At 35.1% G+C, this 20,280-nt stretch overlaps 1 protein-coding gene across 2 annotated transcripts; it reads right to left on the reverse strand.

The window, feature by feature from the left end:
* Window positions 1-1,265: 1,265 nt before the first annotated feature.
* Window positions 1,266-14,222, reverse strand: LOC141611479 (uncharacterized). Of its 2 annotated transcripts, none has more exons than XM_074430023.1 (15): window positions 14,031-14,222; window positions 13,862-13,926; window positions 13,633-13,764; window positions 11,616-11,749; window positions 10,779-11,053; window positions 10,535-10,595; window positions 10,188-10,318; window positions 8,054-8,174; window positions 3,913-3,954; window positions 3,783-3,845; window positions 3,136-3,210; window positions 2,672-2,764; window positions 2,370-2,485; window positions 1,836-1,888; window positions 1,266-1,582 (listed from the first exon to the last, which is right to left on the reverse strand). In XM_074430023.1, exons 2-14 carry the CDS (start codon window positions 13,893-13,895, stop codon window positions 1,843-1,845), a joined length of 1,323 nt encoding a protein of 440 aa, XP_074286124.1. In that variant the 5' UTR covers window positions 13,896-13,926; window positions 14,031-14,222; the 3' UTR covers window positions 1,266-1,582; window positions 1,836-1,842. The 2 variants fall into 2 exon arrangements, with proteins under 2 accessions (XP_074286124.1, XP_074286125.1); XM_074430024.1 differs by having other exon boundaries at window positions 13,862-13,959; window positions 14,031-14,123.
* Window positions 14,223-20,280: the final 6,058 nt, after the last annotated feature.

Consider the following 20,280-nt stretch of genomic DNA (forward strand, 5'->3'; position numbering starts at 1 on the left):
GCAGTTCTCAGTACAGGGACCCAAGGGGAAATAGGGCCCCAAAATTTAAGCCCAATTTATAAGTCTACATGCTATTATGCCCAATCTAAGCCCAATTTATAAGTCTACAAGTTATTAAATGAAAATGACTGGCCTTTCCTCTCTTTGTGGATTACTTCCGTATAAGTCTACATGCTACTATGCTAGTCTACACTCTACACCCTCTTTGTTTCCCTCCCAAATACACGTGCATCAGGCAGATTTTCTTCTTCTTAAGTTGAGCACAAACTTCAAAGACTATACACTCTTTCACCATTTTGGATTTTTACCGCAATTAGGATCTTCATCTTTCAACTTTGTATTTATATTTATACTCCATATTAATTATTGTGTAAGTCGGTTTTATCGTATAAAAAGACAATCCATTTACTACAAATAAATGAAAAGTTATTTTACAAAAGTGAACCGTCTTATGATATAAAATCGTCTTATTTATATAATTTGTGTTTTAAAATAAATCATAGCATTTCCTCTTTTTTCTCAAATTTTTATTTTTTCGTTTACTTCGTGATAAATTCTCTCTATGAAAAGTGATTAATAATTTTCGTTTAGGACCTCAAGTAAATGGCGATTAATAATTTCGGGACCTCAACTTAATATTTGGAACAGGGCCTCTGAAATTCATGGGCCGCCCGGCTGGGAGCAACAAACGGGTAAAGTGAGATTGGATTTGGTGTTGGCAGCCGGTGGGCCGGCCACCGGTGCCATGACCGGCTGGGGAATTTCTGGAGTAAGGGATGAATTTTGATGTTCTCCCAGGCCCCAGCCGGTGGTTTTAGGGATTTTTGGGGAATTTGGAAGAGGAAGAGAGTAATTTTTAAATTTTATCAACTTTAATTTGCTGAAAATAAAGTAAAAAGAAAACGTTAAAGATAATCCATAAATAAATATTACTCCCTCCTATTCCGAATAAGTGTCCCATTTGGATAATGGCACGAAAATTAAGGAATATAGTTAAAATAATGAAGATTATTGTATAGGGGTAAGAATATATGAGTTAAATAATGAAAAGTATTGAATATGATGGGTTATGGGTGGTTGGGGTGGTAAATAAAGAAAAAAGCTAAGGGTAGGAAAGTAAAAAACCATGTCCAAATATGGCAAATGGGACAGTTATGTGAATAGACGAAAATGGCAAATGGGACAGTTATTTAGAATAGGAGGGAGTACATCATTACTGAAGGGTATATTGGTATTTTCATGTGTAATTTGCTAGGGATGCTAAATTGCTAACCAAAGGCAATAAGCCATAGTGATATTTACCTAAGTTACCAACTTGGATTAAGAGGATAATAATTACAATAAATTAGCTCCTGATTTTCTAACACAAAAATTAGCCCTACAACAACATCATCAGAGCCTTAATACCAAAATGATTTGGGGTCGGCTGACATGAATCATCCTTTACAACAACATAAAATTAGCCCTATGTTGGAAAAATGATTAGAATTGCTCGGCATAAATATTAGGCTGGTTCATTCTTCACAAAATCAGTCTCAACCCTCAGTCTATTCGATTGACTTCTCACCAGGATGCTGGCCATCTGGAATTAGAGATACACAAGATCGATAAGAATATATACACAATCTATAGCTGTGAGACGGTCCTTCCATATAAAACTTCACTACTACAATTTCGTTGTGTCAAGAAAGAGAACGGTTGTGAATACTCTCAATAAGGAGTTTTAGTCTCAATAAAACGGAATTTAAAATAAGAACTTTTTTTTTAATTATCGACTCCAACCTAACTCAAAACTAATACTCGGTATAAAACAATAACAGATGAAGGATAAATACCTTTCTCTTAGTAGCTATACGGTGTCCGACAGGCATCAGAACCAGTACACCACCTACAGATATAATACACGAGTAAGGGTGATGCAGCTAACATTCATTACATAATAATCAGAGGAAACAAAACTGAGAAATAATCACGAACAGCACTGAGCTACTACTACTATTTTCTTCCAACAGTCTACTATTGATTATCAAGGTATTGTCCAACAATCTTTAGGTTAATACACTTCCGTGTGTTCTTAAGTTTTATTTATTCCTTCTCTCTTATTGCATGCAGGACCGGAAACAGCCTCTCCACCAACGCCATCACATATTCACAAGGCCCAAATTTAATACCATGGCTGGGAGCCTTAGAAGCACTGGGAAATTGGTATTCATTACAATACATCCCCTTTAAGATCAAAGAATTCCAGCGAATTAAGTCTGATTGTATGTGTTATAGCATCTACTATACCAGGAATATCAATGAACCTGACTGTTGCAGTAACTATCCTACGTCTACAACAAGTCTAGAAGTGCATTCAGAAATCTTGCCTGGGCATTTCTGGGGAGGTGCCGACTGTCAAAGTCTTAGTTTGTTTCCCAAAACCTGGTCGTATAAGCACCACCTCTAAAGGTTTCCCTTCCTTGTCCCACAATGCTTCAACAAACTGTTTCATCAAAAGCGCACATCAAATACAAGATAAACAAGAGTAAAGTGGAGATGTTTCTCGCCTTCTTTATAAATTGCGCATAAAAAAAGACGTGTCCTTTACAATTCAAAACTGCACCATATCGGCTCCTATATAAAAGAGGAACAGTCACTTGCAATCCCATGGAAAGGCAAGGCAAAGTACCTCAAGATGGCTCTTTACTGAAACTCCATCACATTCGATTATAATGTCATTAGCGCGTAGACCAGCAACACAGGCAGGAGACTTTGGTTCCATCTACAATTCATAAGCACACAGTGAGCCGGCTCATTTGATTATAATGTCATTAGTATGACCACTAGCTTTCTAAAAGAAATTGAATAAGGGAGGTGAATAGAGAAAGGTAGTTAGTTGACTCTCCTTTGCTTCAAAAAAAGAGTAATCTTTATGGAATTGTTATAGGGAGTTATCGCTTCATTTCATTGAAAATTTGAAATAAAATATCATAGCCCAAGCGTTATGTTCTGCTTTTTATTTCTCTTCAACAAAGAACTTCTCCATTTCTCGATGTAACTCATGGCATATATATATACTCTAAAAAATGCTTGAAAAACAACACATCACTGAAGAAGCTAGCTATATAGGGGAAGGATTCACATAACCAGTACCCGCCACTTCCTCAGTATTCTTTTAATGGTTCTTCTGTCCCCTTGTATCAATTTCATCTTTTCCTTCTTACGGTTCTGCAGAAAAATTATTAACAGACTCCAGTAACTAGATTTAAAAAAGCCGAAATACCTAAACAGCAAACAATTTGCCAAGATATTGAAATCGCAAACTTATCGTACCATCTTAGCATATGTACTTAATACGACGAAAGTTTGAAGATACATATGCAAGATCGTATGACATGATTATGGGCCTCTACAAATATTCAGTACAGTGACAATTTTTAAAGGTCTATACTGTATCTCAAACGCCTATAGAACTGAACAGATGTCTTATAAATTGTATTATAGCACTTGCGCTTTACTGTGATAGACATGGGCTTTACTTTAGTATCATAAGGATCTGAACATCACTATTTTTACTTACTCCAGCTATAATAATTAAGCTCAAAACAAGGCTCTGCTTAATTAGCCCAAATTGTCGCGTTATTCAAGTTGTACTCAACAAATTATTTACATTCAGGTCAGAAACTAGACAATGCAGCCACCTAAAAACTATGACCAAAATACATGGACTTTCACTCTTCTATCATCTTTTTCTGTTGATAAAAAATGAAATAGTACAGGGAATTGTAAGTGACACATACATGTTGCAGTACAGCCGTCGCTTTAAGCCAATTCCTTGGAGACCAGAATGTCCAGTTAGGAAGCTGATACAATTGAGATTAAGTCAACATAACAAACACAAGTTGAGTACAGACAATGATTAGTAGTCACCTTCGTCCTCTTCCGAGAACCAATATTTCTATTCCCAGTAACCTGCAAAGAAAGGACAATGATAAGATATCATTACAAAGATTAAGATTGAAGATCTTTGTAATAACCAGTCTTGACTAAATGTACATAAAGATAATGTCCTAAATAAAGTTTTTTTTTCTAGCTTTTTCTTAAATTATAGCTGGGCTTGCTTTAAGGCATTCCAATACCGTTTATCCAATGAATTGGACTTCTTGGTGATGTTAGTAACCGGGAAATCCTTGTCCTCTTTCTAGCAAAACAAAAAACAAAAAGATGATGCCCATGTTACCCGTTTTACCTCTTCCCTTTTTTTTTAACACGCGGTTGGGTCTGGGCCAGACACGAGCCATTGCATATTTGCATCCCTGACGTCCATTAATATAAGAAACATGAATGAATCATAATATTTCTATTTGTTAGCAAACTAATGTGACTCAGCTTCCACAGGAAAGCTCGCCTGCTTACGCATGTATCTTCAGTTATTGAAACTTCATAAAGAGTTCTCAAGAATCCAGCTTAACACCGAAAGCAAAATTACCATTATACTTGATGGTAAGGCTATGCTGTCTTCTTTTTAAAAAATGGCCCAATCCCGCCAAAAATGTATTACACAACTGAACTAACCCAACCCGGAGCGAACCGGGCCCGGATGGTCAGGTCCATGAATTAAAACAAAAACTCCCCAAAAAAACATTGTACGACATACAACGGCTTTATATTAGCTTATATACAACATTTATTAGTACTATCGTTAAGTGAGGTGCAGATGCTATTTTAAGACCATTGTACACCGTCAACAGCCTTATAGAAGACCACTTGCATTTGTAAACTTGTCAAATGAACAATAACCATATAGTTACCATACAGGAATACAATAATACCACCACCAAGGGCTCTCGTAAATTGCGAGGTTACAGAGGTCAGATGTACTTAGTCTTTACATCTATGTTCCGAACTAGGAGCAGTTGTTTCTGGATGACACGTGATGAAAATAGTGTCGAAAACTGCATTAAGTGGCCACTTTCCTAAAAACATGTGAGCAAGAAACGGGTCAATACGTCAGCTTGTTTCTTTTAGAGTAAATTAATAATTTTTTTTTTTTGAGGGAATAGAGTAAATTAATAATTACAACCTTTTATATACCACTTTTCTAAAAAAACTCCCTTTTATAAACTTTTTAATAAATTACTCCCCTCAAATGTTCTCAGGTTAAAAATTGCACCCATTTTCACATTCCGGTGACATATTCCGTCAAAATTCGAATTTTCTGTTTTAAAGCCTAAATTTATGACGAAATTGCCCCTCTTTGCTCGTTTATATACTCAATGTCCTTTCTCCCTTATTCTCTTCACTTCATTCATCCCTCTTAGATTTTTCCCCAATTAAGATAATGTTCATCCCTCTTCATTATTCACCTCTTCTTAGATTTTCCCCAATTAAGAAGAGCTCCCCTTGAATTCAATCGACAATAGGATTCTAGTCCCGGCTGAAGAAAGAACTCATGGAAGCTTGCGTTCTATCATTGGCCGTCTTTGAGTTTGTAAGGGGAAATCAACATTACAAAGCCTCGTGTATTTAAAAATCATGGAAATTCAAACTCATGGAAGCTTGCGTTCTATCCTTAGATTTTTGATAGTTTCAAAATCCTCATGTTGTCATTGCTTGATTCATTTGGTTCTCTTTTACCCTTTACGAAAAGCTTTGTAATGTTGATGTGCTGGGACAACGCCATTTTTGTTCTTTTTGTGCTACATTAAAACTGGATGCTTAAATACATTAGCGCCGGGTGTTTAAAACACAGAAATTAAGGTTTTGAACCCAGATTTTGGGATTTTAAACCCAGAAATTTGGAGTAAAGACCCAGAAATTTGGGTTTCAAACACAGAAATTAGACTTAAAAACACATAAATTAGGGTTACAAACCCAGAAATTAGACTTAAAACCATATAAATTAGAGTTTAAAGCACACAAATTAGGGTTATGAACCCAGATTTGGGGGAGATTTTAGAGTTAAAAATTTGATTTTGAATGTCGATGAAAATGAGTGAAAAGTAAAAAGGGAAGAGTTAAAAATGAATGTTGTCTAAATATCAACACAAGGGCATAACGGTCATAAAAAATGACTTTTCACCTGAAAGTAAAAATGGGTGCAATTTTTTACCTGAGAACATTTGAGGGGATTAAATTATTAAATTAAAAAGTTTATAAAAGGGAGTTTTTTTAGAAAAGTGGTATGTAAAAGGGTGTAATTATTAATTTACTCTAGCAGGTTAATTGATTTTTGAATTCTAGGTACAATACATCCGCATGGCAAAGTTGTAAAGCAAATGCCGTATGGCAACAAGAACATTTACCTATCAACGCTGAGGAAGCCAAATGAGGCCTAATAAAGTAATAATACAAATATACAGCCAACTACCCAAAACAACCTATGTATAATCCCCTATACATCTGACTGAATGTCAGAAATATTTTGTAGTATTGAACATTTATTGTTCTAGATAGACCGAACAACTTATTGTTCTAGAAGTATAAGAAAGTTTTCAACCTCTTTAAAAGTTTCAGGGCAACCCTTCCTTCATGTCTATACATATATCATCACAAAGTCATTTAACTAAATGGATTCCCTTTAAGAGTCTTTTCAAGATGAAAAAATGGAGAGAGACGAGAAACTGTGATTAAATGTACTTGCCAGATATCTACAAAGAAGTATACAACAAACTAAAAAGATGTACCCCCAACATGTTGTCCCATTTCACTCTCCAACAATTTATCAACCATGGGCCCATGGCGGCTAAGACACCGTGCATGAAGTGCAGTTGCACAAGCCCCTTATAATCAGTACGGTATAAGGAATTTCTAGTTTCCGTAATTATATAAAAAAAACTGGCCTGGTGGCTAGAAATATGCCGGACAAAAGCAGCATCGTTGTCAAGCGGGTTCGAAACCCGCTGTGTGCATTCTTTTACTGCAGATCAAGTGTCATTTAGACTTGAGCAAACTTCTCATTTTTCTCGAGTCATTTCATTCTTTGGTATTACTCAACACACTAACTGATTCAATGCTCAGATTCCAGCACAATTCCTCTTTTCTCATAAATCAACTACACATTAATAATTTAGCCTCTTGATTTGTTCAATGGTTGACTTCCTATCGTAGACGTAAAGGCTGAAGTGAATATAATGAATGATGAATGTACATACAATCATGGTTACCGAATTCGCTATGGATACGTCCTTACCAATTCGCAATTCGCTCCTATAGAATGTGTGTTATATGTATTTTTAGGAAGCAACATGATAGAATTCGCTTTTAGCAATTCGCGATTCGCAGGGCACCGAGCGAATTCGGTAACCATGCATACAATCAATCATAAACTAGACAAGTATTTCTTCTAATGGAAACGCTATAATTCCTATGGAGACCCTTGAGATTTGCTTGTTAAAATATTGTCTTTCAATTGGTTAATCATGTAATATTTCATATATTCATAGTAAGAAAATAAGAAACCCTAGCCGCGGTATGCTGAGAAGGAAAGTCAGATTTAAGACTCAAATTTGCCACTAAAGATAAAACCTCCTATAGTAGACAATTAAACTGGGAAGGAAGTAACTAAAACAATGAAAGAGTAGTAATATAAAACAAGTTCTCGTAATACAAAACAATAAAGAGTTAACATGTCACTTAACACCCGTTCCTCCGCTTCTCACATCTAACGACTCTCCCTGGTCATTAATCTCACCGTATTATTGTCTCTCTTTCAGGTTTACCTTTTTTTCTTTTTCAGGTATCGGGTCATTTCAGGTCAGTTCAAGACAGGTCATTTCAAATCGTGTTATCATGGGGTCAGTTTAAAAAGGGACATATGACTAAATTGTCATTTTTTTATGTAGATTAGTCATTTTGAGTCAACTGGGGTTTTTTAGGATCAAGTCACGGTTGGAGAGGTGTTGGGTCATATTCGAGTTGTTCTATTAGGGTCTAGGTCAGTTATTGTCAGAATTAATCAATGACTAAAAAATCAAATTCGCATTAGACAGTTACGACTATGGTTTCACACTTTCACCGGAAAGATCAACTGCAGATTACAACGAGTTAATCCAATACTAATTTCACAAACCTGTTTGACAATTACTCCTGTCGAAACATTAGGGAACTCCTGATACAGCTTATCAAGCTTTTCCAGATCAGCTGAGTAAAGATTAGCAATATTTGCTCCAATCCAAGGCCGTGTAACCTGCCTGCGAGCCAATACAAATGCTGTCTTAAGTAGAAAAGTAAAGATGATCATTATGAAAAGGTTTGGAAACACTAATTACAATGCCATCTACAGAACCATTATGCAAGCAGAAAAAAGTATGAACCAACAACAGAAGCACATATGGTTAGTCTTATCTTCCCCCAAGGATAAAGATTTCAGACCACTTGTACAGAAGTTAAAAAAAAAAAAAAAACACAAGTGCAGAGACAACAGTAAAGAAAAACATTGACTGCCATCTTTTTAGATAATTTAATACCACTATTCAAACAGAAAAAAATACTCCCTTAACTCACTTAGATTCTATACATTTTTCAATGTATTTGAGGGTTTTTTTAAAAGAACTTTGAAATCCAAGTGAACGGAGGTAGTATTAGATTGAAAATTGAAGCTAATATGTAGTAGTGTTGAACACTGGTTAAGTTTGGGGTCTAGGTCATTAACAATAAAGAAAGAATGAAGTCCCACTGATTGGTTAAGATTGGAATCACTATTATAGGGATGACCAATGAGCTGAACACACCACACCATTGATTTACTAAAGCCATTGAGCGTAGACTTGAAAATCGAAATAAAACAGAAGCTCAAAGAAATAAAACAGATCAAACAATACTATGAGTCAAGAATCAATTAAACACGACTACGAGTCAAGAATCAATTAAACAGAAGCTCAAAGAAATAAAACAGCTAGTGTTCTCTCAATTTTTGTCTCGTTTTCCTATATGTATATGTTTTTTTTGTCAAATCCCCATTCCTAAGATCCTAGACCCGCCCCTGGTTACAAATGTCCACACAGTGATCAAGCTCCATCATGCATGCTTTTAAAACAAAGTTATACTACCAGTAGGATACCCCTTTAGCTTCTCAACCAACTCGAACTACCAGGTGGATGCTTTGTTGCCTCACACGACAAAACTCTATCAAGCATCTAATAAGATGTACGGATCAGGGTATTATGGAACATAGAATAGAATACTAGGAAATATAGAAATAGATTACTGAAAGTATTATACTCTATATTCCCTAATACCTTGTTCATATTTTAAGCATGTAAGACAAAAAGAAATTAAGCAGAAAGATAAATAAGCAATGTATGGTTCTGCTCGAGCTCCATATAAGTGAGCTTAAGTTGTGTTCAAGCTCAATTGTTTAGCTTAAAACATGAGTCTTAACCAAGCTTGTTAGACACCAATATTCCCAGGAACTCATATTATTATACAGTTATAATCCACAACAACTCAGAACATAACCAACAATTTGCAAGATAATGTGTACCTCCAAGGTCAACAACCTCTTCCTTTCTAATTTACTCTTTTTGTCAGCAAAAATAAACAGTGCATAAGCAAGCATTGTTTCTTTGAATTGTTCACACTGTAATATTAGGTCACTTAACACTAGTTTGTCGACAAATCTGATTGGAAAACAGCGGACGCAAAGATGAAATAAAAGGAAGAAAAATAAAGAGAAAGAAAAAGAATTGGCAGGATTCTTTTGTTTGGTTAGCTACTTATGTGGTTTGCCATAATGCTTTCATCCAGTCAAAAATTTCTTCAATTTAAGGAAAAGGAAGTTGACCTCCCCTCAATTATTTTCTTCCCAATGTTTCATATAATTTAGAAACTAATCCATTTCTTACCTCTCAAACAAGCTATATGTGATCTTGCTACAGAGGTCTTTGTCATAACCAAATACATTCAGGCGCATTTATCTCAAGTCCAAACATTAAAAAGTAGACAGGAAACCAAACCACTACAAAACTTTGTTCATTTCTCGAAACCCAGCATACTTACCTTCCAATGGCCCATCAAGAAAGTCCTAGCTACATTCTAACAGTTCACCACATACACTATAACACAATCTGCATTGCAATGATACTCCCCTCAATGATGTTCTGATGTCTTTTCTTGATGTCGTTTATGACAGAATATTATAAAAGAAAATGGCTGTGCAAGTGAGACAGTAATAAAGGCTAAACAAAGGCTAAACAGAGCATTACCCATTTCTACGCAAGTCCTTCAAACACTTTGCAACTATATTCATTGGTATAAATGCATTAAAGGGGGAGACGAAGAAGTTGACGCCAATGACTTCTCCATAGAAATTTATAAGTGGGCCTCCCACAGCAAGCTGCAATGAATTGACATTGTAAGATAATTAGACAAAAATACAATAGAAGAAATAATCAAAACTATTGACGCATAAAAGCATACACATGGATGCACTGGGCACAAGCACCAATGGAAACATGAGTACTTGTACTTGACAACCCAATATATATCTTAATTGATATGGTTCATCGTGTCATGGACTCACGCGGGAGAGGAAGCATAGGAAGAATACTACCTTTGTAACCACGCAACTTGTCAGGAATAGTTCTTTGAAATCATAGGAGCAATCATGAGCACTGAATAATTAAAACAAGAGAACATTTAGTCATTTGTCTTTCAACCATAGATATAATAGATAATCCTACTCTGGCAAGACAATGAGATAGGATAATTTCACATTTCCACACGGAGTTTTCTCTCAAAATACTCCCAATTGACTATAAAATGTATCAAACAACAGCATAAGTAGAATATGACACCTGAATACACCAGGTGAAGCCATAATTTCATGAGCATCCTCATAATCACGACCTAAAGCAATTACGCGTTCCCCAGGACAAAGCTTGAATTGAGTTGAATGCTTGACGGATACAGATTTTTGCAAGTTCATTGCAACAGAATCATCAATGCAGCGTATACGTGCCCTTGACAAAGGTGTGGTAGACTTGATCTTAACGGTAGCAATATTATAATAAAAATCATAAATGGACAATTCTCCTTCACACAATTTACCATTGGGTAAATATACCTCAATCTACAATGGAAAGATTACAAGTTAAAATATGACACAAAACCAAAGAAAACCTAGCCTGGAAACCACGGAAACCACGAACAGGAAGCAAAATTTAAGTTAACCAAACACATAGCAACAAGAACTATGATAGGGTTTGGGTATGTATATTTGTTTCTCAACTATTATTCTATTAAATTAGCCCAACAAGTTGTTTTTCATGCAAGATTGACTAAAGGGGCAGAAGGCCAAAAAAAAAAGTAGGTAGTTTTTAATTCAACAAACTATGTGTTGTTTAGAAGACTTGGGTTATCATTATTCATAAGACCATAAAGGGACTGATCGTTAATTCATTGGGTTGCCTAGTCTATGCTACTTATAAAAAGCAGCTTTGGCATTATAGATAACGAAGTTTCATATTTACAAATAATTATTAGTTGCCATAAGTAAAATTTATGTTTACATACTCAAAGATGAGCAAAGTCTTCGAGCATTATTTGAACATACCCAAGAGAGAGGAAAAAATAACAGAAACGAATATACAAAAGAGGGCATGATAAGCACTAGGCAGCACCGCACCACTGACCTTAAGATCAGAAGGTATTGAATGTGCACCTAGAGCACCTCGCACGAGAGTCGCAGAAGTTAGTACAGTAGCAAAGCCTTGTTGTTCATCATATTCAATGATTGTCCCAGAGCCGATAAATAGCAATTTCGCACCTGAGGGAGTCATAACATCAATTCTTCAAAATTTCCAAAGATTACTAGTGTTCAAATTTGAGTGCACATGCATGGACCTAAAGTTTGGGGTTTTGTCGGCCAATCCTAGGACTAGAAAGTGTTCATCATGTTATACTTTTTTTTTTTTTGAATGAACCTAGGTAGATAGCATTCTATAAACTCCACAATAACTGGCGACCGAATAGAATATCGACTCATATCAGATATTGGTCTAAGTCTTATGCATTATCCAAACTAATGGTTGCTTTTCTTATTTATGATTTCAATATAACCGAAGACTTGAAGAATAAATTAACATCGCTTGCCCAATTTCTGTCATGAGCTATCCCAAAACCATACATACCACTCTTATGTCACTGAGACCGTATTTTAATGACTAAAGTTAAATATGGGGATATTGACAAATGTGATCACGCGATACCAACTAACTAACATTCCAGAGAATATTGCTTAAGGTAGTTGTATTTAGCGTTTTCCTTTCATCTTCTCTGTTTTTCTATGGAATCAACATTCTCATTCAAGACAGGCTATTAATTCATTGATATGGTTCCTTACGTAGTTCATACACCCCGACTGAATTGAACAAAATCCAGAAATCCATGAACATAAACCCACTCTCCACGGAATTGGAAAAAACACAATTTTAGCCTTCGAGGATTCTAGCAGCAAGAGATACCAAGAGTACAAATTTATCCTAGCACCCAAAGATTCATAATATCCTATGATCCTTGGGTCTTGTCATCATGACACTTACGCTTGTCTCTTTTTAGCTTGAGCTGGATTCACCCTCGTTAGGCTAACAATGTTCTTTGGGCTTGGAAGAAAGGGACCAAAAAGTGTTATATTAGCAATTTGTACGATGTTTCCTTCAGCTATGTGAAGATTATACGTCAATTTCAAATTTCGCTTCCTGAATTTTTTGTATTATTGGAGTAAAGTGCTACACGCCCACCCTGACTTCAACATTCTTCTTTGGTGGATAAGATTACTCACCCGGGCTTAAAAGCTTACGCATTTGGCTCTACTTTGGTTTCACTGCCGTGTTGTCTCTTCATGAGTGTCATGTCCTTCGTGTTCGCTAATCAATTTCGTCTAGTATCACTCATCAATAATTTTTAAAAAAAAAATCCCAAAGTGTATCAAACATGAGAATTTTCCCACCTTAATTGCGACAATCCAAGATCAGACAAAAGAAATATAACATTTCAGATGGGCAGAAACTAAAAGGCTTGCTGCTACACATAAGTCCTTTGTAATTGAAAAATCAATGAAGATGGACATTTTTCATGGACTCAACTTGTATAACATGATGCACCACTATGCTACTTAAACTCGAGTCTGGCTATTGTACACAGGTATGGGGTACATATCTAAGAGTCGGACTCTTTAAGACTCGAAGTTTGAGACGGGGGAGCTTGCTGCTTGCCTAAAATGAGGACACGTCTTCGCACAGAAAGTAAATTATACACATTTCCAGAAAACTCTCCACAATCCATCTACAATACTCTCTTAACTCCTACATGCCACAATCCAAGATCACTGACAAACGGAAATCCAGCTAGGCAACTATTCCAGACAAGCAAAAACTAAAATCCCACTGCTACGTAGAATTACTCTTGTAAATTCACCTCGATTAAAACTAAAAGTAAGTCATTTGTTGTCATTTTCCATTTTGGGTGTCTCAGTCATTTGTTATCCTTTCTATTTTAAGAATGAACTTGATGAGTAATTTGATCATTCTCCTTCAATTTGTTCCACTTGTCATTTAGTTAATGGCCTTTTCCTCTTTACTTGATCTTTGTGCCAAAACGAAAGGACAACAATTGATCGGGGTGGAGGGAGTAATAGACAAAGTAATGTACCAGCATGAGTTACAATAGAGACAACAGTAGAAGAAGCTTTGAGAACAGCAAACTTAACGTCTTCGTCCAGTCTGTGATAATCCTTTACAACTTCCCTAAAATTATCAAAAGAATCTGCCCATGCCGTTATTGCTTCGCCCCGCGAAAACAGCAAACAAACAAAGCATCAAATTTCAGAAAAATAGTACCTTTTAAATGCCAGGAAAAAAAAAATGTGGAAGAGCTTAACCTTTGCCACGACGCCAGGTCCAGATCATCCTCATTGTAGATGTCAAGCAAGCTCAGCCTTCAGCTCTAGGTGAAAAGAGATGTTTAATACTTTAATTACTGCATAATATAGCAGCAAATAGTTGGTACTTTAAACTATGCATGATTTAGGACTTAAGGAGAGAAGTTACCTCCAGTCTCCGGCAATCGCAGCGAAACCGATTGACGGCCAGCGACTTAGTGGTAGGTCTCAAAGCCTTGAGAAAATAGACTACCAGTCTACCCTACCGAATCCTACTTTCAAAATCTCGCGCACTTTGTCTTATAATCCCGTCGAAATTTTTGTTCAGTCGGTCTCATAGACTGGCCATTTCCGTTTATACGAAAAGACGGGCCAAATATTACCACTTTAACACCAAATGTCACCACCTTAACACCAAATGTAAACCGTACCATTATTTACTAAGCTACAACAGGTAGTTTATAAGGTGGTGACATTTGGCGTTAAGGTGGTGACATTTGGCCCGTCTTTTCGTATAAACGGAAATGGCCTGTCTATAATGAGAATTTGTGATTTTTGTGATATACTCCCTCATATTCCGAATAAGTGTGTCTCATTTGGATAATGCCACGAAAATTAATATAGTTAAAATAATGAAAATTATTATATAGGGGTAAGAATATACTCCCTCCATTCAACTCCACAAGGCCATTATCTCTTTTCCACACTATTCACAAGCGGACATTCAACTTCAATTTTCTCTCGATACATAAGTGAAAATATATTCATGTGAGATCTTATTTAATTCGTCTTTAAGAGTACATTAAAAATATCTAACTTTTATAATTTTTACAAATACGTAACTAAAGATTTTTGTCGAGTAAAAGCCGCGTTGGCAAACGTGATAAAGCATAATGGCTTTGTGGAGTTGAATGGAGGGAGTATGAGTTAAATAATGAAAAGTATTAAATACGATGGACTATGGGTGGTTGGGGTAGTAAATAAAGAAAATGAGCTAAGGGTAGGAAAAGTAAAAAACTATGTCCAAATATGGCAAATGGGACAGTTATGTGAATAGACGGAAATGACAAATTGGACAATTATTTAGAACAGGAGGGAGTATGATAGTATAACAATGAAAAATACTTTCGTAAAATATATTTTTTGTACAAATATTTACAAATAAAAATTATATAAAGGGTTTTTTTGTCAAACACAACATTTAAAAAACTTTTTTTCCAAATACTACCTTTAAAAAAAATTTGATAAACACAACCTTTAATAATTTTTTTTTTTGTCAAACACTACTTTTTGGCCAAAGTTTGAGCACTTGTAATGTGGTGACTTTCAGTTGATATTTGAGATAGCAAATGAGATCGGTTTGAGGTGTTTTTGAACTCATTGAAAAGGTGGGGGTACAGGTTCTCCAACGGTGGTCAAAGGTGACCTTATAAGAAGTAGGTTGGTGTATAAAGTAAGGCTGGTCACATAAGTTTGATGTAAGTTAAAGTAGGATTTTTCCGTGGGTTAATTGACTCCCTTGAACCACCACTTGCAACCAACGGCCACCACAAACAAAACAAATACGATATACCTTGCACTCCCTTCAATCTACATACCAAATTTCAGGGCAAATTCTCATTTGTGACGGCGATATCCGTCACAAACTTGTGACGGGTACCGTTTCCTCTCACAAAATGCCCATTGAGAGGTGAGTGGGAAGCACATGGGGGGTGTTCCCACCTTGTCCCCTCTACTTTTTTTGTGAGAGGTCACAAATTTGCGACGAGATTAGTTCGTCACAAGCAAGATTAGCTGAAATTTCACACCAAACAAAATATCATAACCCCACTAAAACACCCTCGAAAACCCCTCTAACAACCCACTGTAAACACAAACTTCTAACCCTTTCTTTGACCAGCCTTACTTTACGTACCAATTGACCCTACATAAGGTCACATTTGGCCACCTTGTTGACAACTCCTAGAAAGTCTGTACTCCCACAAGTCCAAGAACACCTCAAACCGACCTCGTTTGCTATCTCAAATATAGATTGAAAGTCAACTCATTGCAAGCGGCCAAAAAGTCGTGTTTGCCAAAAAAAAAATTAAAGGTTGTATTTGACAAACATTTTTTTTAAAGATGGTGTTTGGAAAAAAAAAAGTTTTTTAAAGGTTGTGTTTGACAAAAAAAACTCTTATATAAAATAGGTAAACATTTGTATAGTTTATGCAAAAATGTTAAGCTCAATATTAAAGAATGACTACCAAACATGTTAAGGCCCAATATATAGCTAAAACAAATTTAAGCGAGAAAATCCCTAGATTTAGTAAATAGAGGATTGTCCTCCATCTAAAAATAATTTCTATATCCTTTCTTATTCTCTAAACCTAAAAAATCCTTTATTTGCTTGGACTATTTATTGGCGCTACTTATGTCTGTGTGTAGCACATGCGATACTTTTTGATTTACTATTACGTGCTTTAAGTTATATTGATTATGCCTTGCATGAAATTTACTTTTAAATACAGGAAACTTTCCGTTGGAATGAGTACTCGATCGAGTCCAGCCAGGCTTGATCGAGTACCCTTGCTTTTTGGTTCAGAAACGTAGTTGGCTTGGATAAGAATTGTATGGTTGGTTATTTTCCCTTATTTTTACACCTGGTTTGGGGAAACGCCTACGCTTTTACCCGATATTCTCTTTCCTTGTACCTACTTTTGTTGTATTATCTCTAGTTATTTCTCATTCCTCTTGTTAGATGTGTCCTTTAGGTTGCTGTAAATTTGTTGTGTGATTGCTATATTGTATGTGTCACAATAAGGACACTATGACATTTAGATTTGGGGGAGGAGTATTTAATTATGTTGTGTGCATTTAAATCAAAGAGCCATAAAAAAAATCAAACTACAAAAACATGTTTTTACTTTGTTTTAGGTCGAGTTTTGGTGAATTAAATAACAATGATGTTAAATTGCTTTGGTTTTGCATTTGAATCCCAATATGTTCATGTACTTAGTTTTGACCCGTTATTTATGAAAACAAAGCTCATAACTCGAGTCTTGACCGTATTGATTTGCCATGAACATCAATAAACTGGTCTCATTTGTTATTTAGGCTTGAATGTGGTTTCTCCTTGTGGAATGTGTAATATCAAACTGCATAAGTGTGACATTAGTTTCTTAACTTTTTGTTAACCCATTTGAACCCGTTCAAATAAGCCTTACATTATCTTGTTTTGTTATCCCATTTGAATCTTTGTAGCCGTTTTATATCTCATCTAATAGCTACAATCTTGAATTTGCCTACCTTATAGGGACAGTCGCAGTTGCTTGTTTATCATGTCTATTTTGCTATTATGGTTGGGTTGGGACTTATTATTGTCATGTGGGTATAACAAGATCATTATTTAGCAATTGTGTTGTATCCCTTATATTGGAAAAAGAAGAAAAAAAATATGAAGCAAAAGAAAGGAAAGAAAGGAAAGAAAGAACAAAATAAGAATTCGAAAAAAAAAGTGAAAGAAAAAAAAAATATGTGCTTCATTGTCATTTGTTAAGGGAACAGAAGGTTGGTTATTAGAGTCTAATGCATTGTTGGAGAGTAATTCTATTGTCTCTCATGTGTTATTAAAGTCAAGATTATTTCTCTAAGTTGGGTTTATTTGTATCTGTCATCATAGATTTGGTTTTGGTTTTGGTTTTGGTTTAGCGCTGCGACTACCGTCTTAACTCCACATATCCATAACGTGTCATTGGCACAAACCATTTCTATCCTTTTAACCCATTTTCCACCTTATTGTCCTTTATATGCACTTTTATCTATATTGTGAATGCTTATTAGTTGGAGAAATTTCTATCACATTAGATTGCATGCATATTTCATAAGTTGAGTGAGGGCTTCTACTTCTTTCTATCTTCACACATAAATCACCCATACTTATGAGCATGGGCGTATCCACGAGAATCCGACTAATTTGTCTTGCAAGATCGAAATATATTTGGCATTTGTCTATAGCTATAGTAAGATGACTTGAGCTGCGTTTTCTATTACCCATGCCTTTGAATTTGTTTTGTTGGCACACCTTGGTCATTACTTTGTTACAGATATGGATAGCTTAGGATTTGTTGTGCATCAACATTAGCTCTGAATTGTTTATTCTCCCTTTGTATGATTGCATTTTGTATTGTGTGATGTTTTGCTTGAGGACAAGCAAAGAGATGGTTTGGGGGAGTTTGATGATTCATAATTATATACATATTTATGCATCCCCTTAGTTACTTTTGATGCGGTTTTCGTGTTAGTTTACATTAATTACATGCCTTTTATGCTAGAATTTCAATACTTCTGTTATTCGGTGTTTAATGCAGGAATGATACATTTGTGAAGCAAAGGAATGAAATGAGCACTGCGAAATGGGTATGAAGGAATACACGGAGCATGACATGAGAATCTAGAAGAATAAAGGAAGAGAAGTTAAGAAGACAACACGAAGAAAAGAGCTCAAACAAGGAGAGTCTTTGATCAAGCCCAAACATACTTGATCATTTGTTTCTCGTGGCTACTTGGGAAATGTGAAGCCCTTTGCCCCTTATTTATAGTAAGTGTAAGTCGGTTAATACACCCTAACTATAGCCTCCTATGATTTTTACGTAGGTTTCATTTTTACCATGCAACCTTTGCATGTCACCCTATACTTCTACGTGGTATTGTCCAATACCATTATTTTCTTTCCTATGTATTTTATTTACATTTAACATGTGCTAAATTAAATAAAATATAATAAGGTTTAGGAAAATATCTAGATATTTTACTTTATGGGTTATTTTCTTTCGATAGATCTAGTAAAAATTCTACATGTGAAGTTATTATCGAGTCGCATTTCAACCGAATTATTTTATTCTTAGCCTAGGGTCTTACCTATATTAAGTTACTATACGTTTCTGAATATTTACTAGGTCAATATATCCTTTCGTGTGTGATCCATTTGTTTTGGGGTGCTTTCCCGACTCTAGTTGATGAAAATTCTCTCTCTCTTTTCTAACAAAGAATTCACTTAAATCTTTTAGATAATAAAATTACCCGAGGTATCACACTAGTATACCATGTAAGATTGATAAAGATTGTATTATATTGACTTGATTACAATTACATAAGGTTAAACTATATATACAAGGACATCAGCATATAATACAAGTGTAAATATGATCATTTGATTGAATCGTTGGATAGTATACACATAATAAAGAGATAATATATACACATTAATAATCATGTTTGTCGCTCGATTTAGAAAGTCAGTACACAAGATAATATGAAAGGTTGAAAGGTTGAAGTCACATTCTCCGTATTATATCCATTATTATATCACAGGATATATTTTTACCATGTTTTCAAAGCCTCAATTTAAATAGTTAGAATAAGCGCTCTACCTACTTAAACCCGTAAATGGAGCACATAAGAACATATCTCACAAGTAGCATAACATTAAAAATGTGGCGAGTCTAGTAAGCTCAATTACAAAGTTTTAGAACATGATTTTTACACACATGTTATAATAACATTTCATTCTTAAACTTCTACCTCTACTTTAATAACACGTGTTTTAAAGTATGAGAAACGATAACAAAAGATGTAACTCACACTCTTATCATATTACTACACTTATAATCTTAACTTCATTCCACTGTATGTAACAAAAGACAATCATAATTATACCCAAAGAGAAACGGATCGCACAATTATGAATGATTGAGTGAATTTACACAGTTAGCCTCAATCGCAACCGTGATTTTTGCGGGTACAAAAAAACAACAACAACAATAATAACAATAATCGTGGCAAAATATACTAATACTAATAAACATAGCAATATTCGTGACAAATTACTAATAATTTGTAGTGGCAAAATTTTAGTAAATTGATCATATACATAATATAATTATACTTTGACGATATATTATGATAATATACGTCTTGATTAATAGATTTTTTTATTGAGGCTTTATCGTCAGGGACCAGTGCTATCTCAAATTCGAGATTATATAACACGTTCAACATCAGAACATTGGTCATGTGCTGTAAAAGCATAAATTCCAATGATTTACAGAATCTTCTTGTCATATTACAACACTTACGATTGCTCTAAGAGAGATCCTCTTTTCTCTTCAAATTCTTCACATGCATTTCTATTTTCTATCCACAAAATAATGGGGCAGTCTCACCTTCAAATGCCACTCGTAGATGCTTCTCAATGCCAAAATAAGAAGATGTACAATTCATTAGTGTGACAATACAAACAAAGATGATTACTCAAAAATAAAAAACATTTAGTCTCATAATATCACAAGAATTTGTGATATTACTCAAGTATGATCTTATACACCGAGAGTGAATGACATAACACTTGTCATGTGCTGTAAAAGTGTATATACCAATAA

This window comes from Silene latifolia, chromosome 11 (genome assembly GCF_048544455.1).
Source record: "Silene latifolia isolate original U9 population chromosome 11, ASM4854445v1, whole genome shotgun sequence".
NCBI lineage: Eukaryota > Viridiplantae > Streptophyta > Magnoliopsida > Caryophyllales > Caryophyllaceae > Silene > Silene latifolia.

Excerpts from the sequence above, each read along its gene's own strand:
- LOC141611479 (XM_074430023.1), bottom strand. The coding sequence starts at position 13,895 with ATGAGGATGATCTGGACCTGGCGTCGTGGCAAAG. Across the intron at positions 3,955-8,053 it reads CAGGAGTAATTGTCAAACAG|GTTACTGGGAATAGAAATAT; the intron begins GTTTGTGAAATT and ends CTTTCTTTGCAG. Across the intron at positions 2,765-3,135 it reads GAATACTGAGGAAGTGGCGG|ATGGAACCAAAGTCTCCTGC; the intron begins GTACTGGTTATG and ends TATGAATTGTAG.